This window comes from Salvia hispanica, chromosome 4, assembly GCF_023119035.1.
Source record: "Salvia hispanica cultivar TCC Black 2014 chromosome 4, UniMelb_Shisp_WGS_1.0, whole genome shotgun sequence".
NCBI classification, from domain to species: Eukaryota; Viridiplantae; Streptophyta; class Magnoliopsida; order Lamiales; family Lamiaceae; genus Salvia; species Salvia hispanica.
The window spans coordinates 12,931,106-12,940,180 of record NC_062968.1 but is presented as its reverse complement, the minus strand read 5'-3'; the positions used below and the strand labels follow the sequence as shown (position 1 = coordinate 12,940,180).

The following is a 9,075-nucleotide window of genomic DNA, read 5'->3' as shown; positions in this document are numbered from 1 at the left end:
AAAACAAAGTACAAATTTGAAAAAAACGGCTATAAACAGCTAGTATAATTTTTGGAAATATATATATATATATATATATATATTTTTTTTTTAATTTTTGAATTTTTGCTAAATTTTTAAAAAAAAGAAATTAAAAAAAAATCAATTTTAACGGATATAAACGACGCCCACTCGCGGGCAGACGAGTGGGCGTCACGCACGAACCACAACTCGCCACGTCGCCAAGGCGCGTGGCGAGACGTCTCGCCAGCTGCCTCTTCGGAAGGAGACGCGGGACGCGTCGGAGACAAGATGGCGACGAAACGGAGCTTGCATCGCTATCTCGCTGCCATCTCGTGACGAGATGGAGACACCCACGCGATGCGCTGTGGGTGCCCTAATTGTCACATTACCTAAAATGGGATCATCATTATATCTACTTCAGTCTTTATTCACTAAACTCAAAAAGAAAAACAAGTACAGTGTAAAAAATCTCATGTTTCATGACAAATTTGTTTAAATAAAGAAGAATATCGGGCACAATTATCCGCCCATGACAAAATCTCTCTTTCTCTCCTCCGGTGGCGATGGTGGGCAAATTATGCCAAGCGACGAGGTTCAACAATCGGAACCAAGATCATAAACGAACCATAGTATTTTAGCAATGAGAATGAAGAACAAACTAAGAAAATGGCTCCATCACCACTAAAGCCAAATGATTTAAGGAAGACATCTAATATCTTTATCAAGCATGTGAAGGTGGAAATTAGATCTTATGTGTTTGGTTCTGAAGATGAAGGAAATGTGCCTAAGAGATTTTTGCAACCCCACGGAGTTAAGCCTATCCAAATATGATTACAAAGATGTAACTTGAATCATGATTGGATATGTGGTAGTAGTGGAACATTTCCTTTTAATGAATTCGATAGGATATTTATCAAAACAAGCTTATAAATTCTATGTGTGTTAAAAATAATTAGAACGTCTATGAGTCAATCTACTGTTAGACATAATGCGTGGAGAAAAAAATTTAATTAGACAGTTTTCTACATAACTTGGATCACATAGTTTCCAAGTGTTCCGATGTGTTACATAAACCATATATGGGCAATACAATTTAATTTGTTTATAATAGCTGAAGTTTGAAAAAACGTTTAATTGCATCTATACATATATAAAAGCCGAGTTTTGGCATTATTTTAAAATATTTATAAGTTTTGTCCTCATTCTCAAATATTTATAAGTTATGAAACTAATTTAAATATTTACACTAATCATTTGTAATTAAACAGTAACATTTACTACCAATTATGCATAAAGTTTTGCAACAATAATAATATGACAGTTACTATTCTTTAATACAATTAATGGTGTATACATATGTGGATTAATGTTATATTTCAATAGATTTAATGAAAGATTACAACTTTCGTAAGTTATGTGCACGTTTTCTTCATTAATTAATGTAGAATATAGCACCAACAAAGCATCAAATAAAATGATTCAGACTATATCAATTGAATACAAGGTTATATTCACTCTAATTAGTAACATAAAAATTTATATGCACAGAAACCGTTATTGATTAATTATACTTAGAGAATTTAAAATGTCTTTAAATATTATTGGCAAATGAAGAGTTTAAGAATAAGTATATAATTCTTTTTGTTGGACTATAAATATATGACACATGGTAGCAATTATTTCACTCACTCGCTATCTTATTCTCTATTGTACTGGTCACTTTTCTTACAAACTTTATTCGGCGGTTTCATCTTCCGGTGAAACTTTATCCTACGTTTTCTATAAGCGTGATTGAATAGTTTTGATTAACTCTCATTGTTTATGTAATTGCAGGAACTATAACACACTTCGTCAATTATGGTGTAGGAGGCAATTGTTTATGTAAGTATAAAATTTGTAGTTTATTTTTTAGAATTGATATTTAGCTTTTATTTCAACTATAAATCTACAAATTAAAATAATGTGTCTTTTGAGATATGAAATTGAATGTTGAATCATCAATTTGTCGATGGTGAGGAAGAAATGGGCTGAGGCATATATAGGTTGCGGCAGCCGTAAATTGTAGAAGAAATGAACGAATGAGTGAAGAAGAAGATTGACAATGTGTTTATACATGGTGAGGTTTGTGCTTAGGGTTATAAGTTTTGGCTTGGTCTTGGATATAATTTTCATGCACAATTATTGAAACAATATACTTGTGATTCTTTCATATTAATATTAATGATTATTGTTGTGTAGTATTAATTTTTTTTATTTTTATCTGAGTGTTTATGTTGTCCATTAATACTAATATAGAACTGTGATTGTTATTGTGTTAGAGATAAGAAAGTGGTTATTAGAAGCTTTGATTAATTTTACAAATAATGCAACTTCATGTACTTAAATATGTGTATAGGTTTGGTAGATTTTTAAAGTTGTTTAATTTTATGTTTGTGCTTAGGGTTATAAGTTTTGGCTTGGTCTTGGATATAATTTTCATGCACAATTATTGAAACAATATATTTTTTTTATCTAAACATTAGAGAGGATGTGTGACTGTATGAAAATTTAAATTTCTATTTATATGGTTGATGGTACTTGTGATTCTTTCATATTAATATTAATGATTATTGTTGTGTAGTATTAATTTTTTTATTTTTATCCGAGTGTTTAAGTTGTCCATTAATACTAATATAGAACTGTGATTGTTATTGTGTTAGAGATAAGAAAGTGGTTATTAGAAGCTTTGATTAATTTTACAAATAATGCAACTTTATATACTTAAATATGTGTATAGGCTTGGTTGATTTTTAAAGTTGTTTAATTTTATGTTTTGGATTATATATTTAAATTGTTTTTACATATTTATTATTTTTAACTTTTATGCAATTTTAAGTAATTAGTTCAAATTATAAAATTATTATAATGAAATTAAATTGATCCGTGCATCGCACGGGAGGGACACTAGTAATGTCCAACATCAGACATTACACAAACTATAAAAAAAATTGTCCTTATTGTTAGTGTTCCAACTAAAATTAGAGGACACAAGTGGAAGCGTCCTAAAAATGCAAAAGATTAAGTTAATTTGTCTTTCATTTAGAAACGGTTTCTTTTGCTTCCTAAAATGTTGTTATTTTTAAAATTTTCCAACGCAAGTAATTGCATATCAATTTTTTTTTCTCTGAAAAGTACTAAGTTTTTTGTAATATAAATTAATTGTTCAGGTTTTCAATGGATTTTAACTTATCAAAAAGTCTTTTTTGTCATGCTTTTATGGAGCATTTGCTAAATCTGCTAATATTACTAAACTAATCGATGCATGTACTCTGTTATTAATGGAAAATATTTTCGTTTTAGATGTATATGACATTTATAAATTTATATGTTCAAGATGTGTACAACTCCTAGTGTGGTTTATTCTCCAAGGACGGCTCAACACGAAGGAGAGATTATTCAGATTTGGGCTCCATGGGATTGAAGATAATTTGTGTGTCTTTTGCAAAGAAGAGCCAGAGACGGTTGATCATGTCATTTTCGGATGCAGGTATTTTAGTAGGTTGTGATATTTTCTGCTGCGGCTGTTGGAATTTATCTCTTTATTTTCCCATAGCCCGGTCTCGTGCTTCCTCAGCTGGATGGACGCTCCTTTCATCAAGTTTGATAAAAAGTTGTGGTGCTCCCTCTTCTATGTGACAGCAAGGTCCATTTGGTGACTGAGGAACAAAATTGTTTTCGAGAAGATTGTCTCAAGTTAGGAAACTGAGAAGAGACTCTTGCTGTGGAGGCTAGGTTCATGGGCCAAGGGATGGTGTCCAGAGTTTCTTTTTTTACCGGAACAAATTTATGAGAAGCTGAGCCGGGTTAGAAGATGGACTGACATCAAGCATAAGACTAAGGTTGCAATCAAAGACCACTAATGAGGTTCGTCTTTCCCTCGGTTTGATGTAATGCTTTGTTGGCCTTGCTTGCTTGGTTGCTTGATGGCTTTTGCTTTTGGTGTGAGTTGTGGTGTGAGCTTTGGCCGTTTGATTGTTTTTGCTTTTGGTTTTTTTGTTGGTGCTTAGTTTTTTCGCTGGCCTTGGTAGGTTTGTTTTTTTGTTGGGGTATTGATGTTGAACTCTTGCTCACCATCTTTTGGTTTGATCCTACTTTTATCAAAAAAAAAAAAAAAAAAGTTTCAAGGTATGTATACTCTACGGCAGTGGCGGATCCAAGATTTGTCATTTGGGGGTACGAGTCGTATGATAAATAATTACATAACACTAAAAAAATAGAAAATATCGGTAAAATAATATTTGAAATATTATTCAATTTTGAACTCGTGTATTTTAAAATAAAATAAACCAAAAACTATACATAATATCTAATTTATTTTTCTGCGAGTCTTCATTTCCTCAAAGCGATGGGCTATATCATCATCATAGACTTGTAGAAACATTTCTTTCTCAATGAAAGTCGCCAAACAATCATTCAAAGGTTGATCACCAATTGTATTTCGCTACTTATTCTTCACAAACGTCATTCCAGAAAATACTCTCTCTACACTTGCAATAGCAACCCGAAGAATCAAAATCAACTTGATAAGCAAAAGGACAAAGGGATAAGCCACATCCCTCTTTGTTTCAACAGGCGTCATTGAAAGAGAACTAAAATCTTGCAAATTATAAGTCATTATCTCTTCTCATATCCTCCATGAATATATCAAGTTGACAATCAAAGGCCTCAAATCAATGCTTGAAAAAATGGAAGGATAAAAAGTTGCAAGTTTGAGTACACTTTCTTCCTTTCCTTCAACATTCATAGCTATCTTTTGGAAATTTTTATTAAATACATTACTATTAAAATTATACATATAATAATAGTAGTAAAAAAAAAAATTGGGGATGCCACCGTCCCACCTTGTTTTGAATTCCATCCGCCACTGCTCTACGGCAAGAGCATATAAATCCAGCAAAATTGACGTTGAGTTGATTAATAACAAGAAACCTAAGAAAAGGTTGACAAAAACATTGTCGCAGTAAAAAAATTTGAATATCCAAATTTAGTTATGGATGTATCAACTTGATGGAACGACATGATCAAATAACTTTGGAGCATACGGATTATTTAGTTCATTATTAATTAGAAGTTGTAGTGATACAAATTTGGTTTTATTGCCTTTCTTGTTGGTATATCTCAGAAGACTTGCTATTAAATCTGAGGGCATTAATCCTATGATATTTTGGTATAACTAACATGTGGGGGCAAACAATATCCTATATTAGAGAGTGAACAAGAGTAGCAAGCATATATATGAGTTACTCCCAATTCCATTAGTATGAGGCATTTTAGAGAGTACCCCAAGAGCAAAACTGTGAGGACTTTGCCCAAAACGAACAATATCATACTAATGTGATGTTCGGGTGCACCACCGATCTCCAACATAACAGATACAAATGCATCAATTATGGTAAATGCATGTCAAGATTTAGGTAATGCGAGCAGAACTCTAGACAAATTTAGTGATCGCCTTAGTAAAGCTTGAAGTTAAAGAATAATACTCCCTCTATTCCAAGGAAGATGACTCCTTCTTGGGACGGTAATCCGAGTAGAACTCTAGACGAATTTAGTGATAGTCTTAGTAAAGCTTGAAGTTAATGAATAATATAATACTCTCTCCGTCCCAAGGAAGATGACCCCTTCTTGGGACGACACGAGATTTTATCTATGCTAATTTTAAAGTGTTTAAAAAGGGAGAGAGAAAGTTGTTGGGTGTTTAAAAATAGGAGCGATGAATAAAGTAAGAGAGATAAAAGGTTGTTGATGTTTAAAAGTATGAGAGATGCAAAAAGTAAGAGAGAGAAAATGTTGTTTGGTGTTTAAAAGTATGATAGATGAATAAAGTAAGAAAGGGAAAAGATAATTAAGTATTTTAAATATTTCCTAAATAAGAAAAAAAGTCATCTTGATTGGGACAGACGAAAAAGAAAAGCGAGTGTCACGACCACAACTCCCTAGTGCTAGTGAGCGTAGCTATTTCGCGACTAAACAATTCTCAATAATCAAGGGACAACATAAAAAGGATGAAATAACTTAAATCAATAGTATCAAAGGCATATGGGTACATAGTCAAAACGTGTTCAGAGTATCAAGACTAAGTTCATAGCTTTCTAGCACAAAATTCTAGATTTGCAGCGGAAGAGTCCAAGACAAAATAGCACGTATGAAGACATGCTACCTTGGGCTACCTATCTACTTATTTAAGGATCGTTCCCAACACCTTCGCCTGCTCGTCCACGTTCAACCTGCACATTTGAAAATAACATGCAGGGCTGAGTATTTGATATACTCAGTGGGCACATTGCCAAAAATGGTTCTATCTTTAATTGTCAATGCCACAGTTGAGTGATCACGGGGTTTTACTTAAAAGACCCGAGTCACTAAAATACTTTTCCTTGAGTAAAGATTTGATTGCGCAATCACATAACATAGATATACCATATCTGAAACTGATGTGAACCGGGAATGTGGCCACATTCCACGACGGTCACTGGACCGGCCAACTCCTTTGTTAGCTCACGGTCCCCTCATGTGTACACTAGTCCGAGTAGGGTTTGCGGCCCTACTGGGACCCGAATTCGATTTAACTAAATTGGCATAGCCAAGCAGATAGGTAATCATAAAACAAAACATGGCATGACAATATACTTGAGCAAAGATTCACATTTTCATACTGAAATCACGTTTTGAAAGAATGCCCACCTCAAAAGCTAAAGCTCCTTCCGAAATTTTCTTAACTTGGTCTTAGATGACGTTCGAAGACGTCCCTTTAGGAAATAAAATGATACTTAATTAGATTTTGAGATATCCGTTAAGCTTAAACATGAATGCATCCTAAGTGCGTGATCATTTTATTCTTCCTCTAAATTTTCTAGAAGAGTTCTAGAATTCATGAATATTAATTAAATCAGTAGATTTAATTAAATTGGGAAAAATTATTCGCTTAACTTGAGGGTGTTACCTCCTAAGCCATTCATTTAAGTACTAAAAATTTGGCTCGAGGTCTATTCATCGTTAGCGTATCGTAATTTCTTAAAATTAATCATTTGAGCACTCTTGCTACTTTCCGGAAAAATTAGACTTATCTTCGTGGAATTAATTAGCGGACTATTATTTAATCCATAACATAGGAGAGTCCATGATTTAATTAATTTCCTAGCCCATACTTTAATTTAGTTGGTGGCCCAACTCCATAATTAAGTTCAAATAAAAGACAGCCCGTTTCTAACATTTCTTAAGCCCATATTTACTTTTAATGGAGAGGCCCAACTTAAAACTCCCTCAAATAAATTCTTTGGCCCAAGGTGCAAATAAATAAAAGAAAGGCCCAAAGACAAAACAATTAAAATCAAAAGAGGCCCAATTTTCTCTCTTCTCATTTCTATCGATTTCTCTCTTCTTAACATTCCCAAATTGCAAAAACCCTAGCTTGGAAGAGAATCCGGCGGCGCCTCTGTTCACGCCGCCTTTCGCCGCCGCCTCCGGCGGCGTCCCTCTCTTCCCCCTTCCGTCCCTCTGTCTTACTCACTCCACCGGAGGTTCTCGTCTGCTGCCGCCGTCGAGCGCTCTCATCCTCGGCGAACCCAGCAGCAGAGAGGAGGCATCGCCTCCTTCTTTCTCTCTCAGCTGCGGCTTGCAAACGCCTCGTCCTTCTCTCGTCTTCTCCGGCGAATTCGCGCTCGGAGTGACCCCTTTCGCGGTCGACCGATGCTGTTCGTTGCTCGGCCAGACAGCCCTTGCCCCTGCTCCCGTCAACACTCCTAAAGCTAAGTTCTTTAATCCATTCTTTCCTAGTGCTAGTTATTTAGTTTAAAAGAGCTAAGTCTATCTATAGATTGAGTATTGGGGCTTCTTTGAACCTGCTGACAGATTTGATTTTTCTTAGAGGAGTTGAGTGAAAGTGTTATTGTTCTATGCTTATCCTAAATCTTTTGTTAGTTAACCGCCGAGGGGTTGTAGATATGTGCTTTAACATGCTTGGGGCTGATTTCTACATGATGATAGGATATGTTATTTGGGAGAAAGGTGGAGGTGTATTACCTCTTGAAATAGCGAAGGAGTGGGCTGTCTTTGCTGCTGTTCACTACTTGCTCCACCCTCTAACTCTCTGTTCTTGCTGAAATTTTGACGTGTGTGTGAAAGGGAGTTGATATGTGGTGTGGAGGGGATTTTATAGGCTGAGCTTCGGTGTACTATGGGGAATTAAATGGGGCTGATCTCTCTTGTCTTCATATCACAACATATCTCTCTTTTTCTGATCATGCAGCCCCTTTGTCTTAATGTAGTTTGTTGGCTAGTTTGGGTACTTGGTACTTGGTGAATAAATCCCATTGTTTGATTGTGGCTAGGTATAACAGGTGCTGCATTAGTGAAGGGCTTTGCAGGCTGGACTTGCCCCCTTTTTGGGTAAGTCCTTGGTCTTCATAGGAAAAGAAAGGTTGTTTCTTCCCCTCTATAAGTATTCCATTAATTACTCTTGTCCCATGGCCATTAAAACTTGTTTTTATCTTGCAGGTGAGAGAGGAATCTTAGCTCCCACCTAGCTGCACTTCGAGCGGGCCTGGATTTGATGTCTGGGCCGACGGGCTGCCCGAAACGGGCCCTAAATTGGGCCTGGAGAAAAGGCCCGAAATGCACTCCACAATTTATATTTTCCTTTCCTTGTTTTCTTTCTTTAAGGACTTTGATCCATGTAACCTATTCCATTAGTTGTTCATTTTGTTGCCTATGTAAACCATTCGAAACATTTTATTTTTCCGAAGTGTGTCTTTAGTCTGTTTTAACTTGCTCACTTACTTCTTTAGTTTTTACTTCGCAACTAAAAAGATTAAGTTTCATTAAAGGCTCGAGATCCACTAAAACTTCACGAAAAGAGAGGACGTTACATTTCTAGTTCCACATTAATATATCGAAAGCAAACTAATGGTGCGGGTATTACATTCTACCCTCCTTAACGAAAATTTCGCCCCGAAATTTTGCTTATGTTACTCAAACAGTTCTGGGTACTTTTCCTTCCTCTTGTCTTCCAGCTCCCACGTAGCTTCCTCGTGA

General features: G+C 35.3%; 1 protein-coding gene and 1 long non-coding RNA gene across 2 annotated transcripts; both read left to right on the top strand.

The window, feature by feature from the left end:
- Nucleotides 1-1,662: 1,662 nt before the first annotated feature.
- Nucleotides 1,663-4,159, top strand: LOC125220390. The gene is made up of 4 exons (XM_048122559.1): nucleotides 1,663-1,760; nucleotides 1,837-1,884; nucleotides 3,377-3,529; nucleotides 3,617-4,159. The coding sequence occupies exons 1-4, from the start codon at nucleotides 1,663-1,665 to the stop codon at nucleotides 3,696-3,698; spliced, it is 381 nt and encodes a 126-aa protein (XP_047978516.1). The 3' UTR covers nucleotides 3,699-4,159.
- Nucleotides 4,160-7,388: 3,229 nt separating this feature from the next.
- On the top strand, nucleotides 7,389-8,750 carry LOC125218833. The gene is made up of 2 exons (XR_007176034.1): nucleotides 7,389-8,461; nucleotides 8,539-8,750. It is a non-coding gene; the product is annotated as an uncharacterized LOC125218833 (long non-coding RNA).
- The last annotated feature ends 325 nt before the right edge of the window (nucleotides 8,751-9,075 follow it).

What these genes read in the sequence shown, in the direction of transcription:
- LOC125220390 (XM_048122559.1), top strand. Translation starts at nt 1,663, where the DNA reads ATGACACATGGTAGCAATTATTTCACTCACTCGCTATCTTATTCTCTA. An exon ending in TTCGGCGGTTTCATCTTCCG is followed by an intron (nt 1,761 to 1,836) that starts GTGAAACTTTAT and finishes ATGTAATTGCAG; the next exon opens with GAACTATAACACACTTCGTC. An exon ending in CATGTCATTTTCGGATGCAG is followed by an intron (nt 3,530 to 3,616) that starts GTATTTTAGTAG and finishes GTGCTTCCTCAG; the next exon opens with CTGGATGGACGCTCCTTTCA.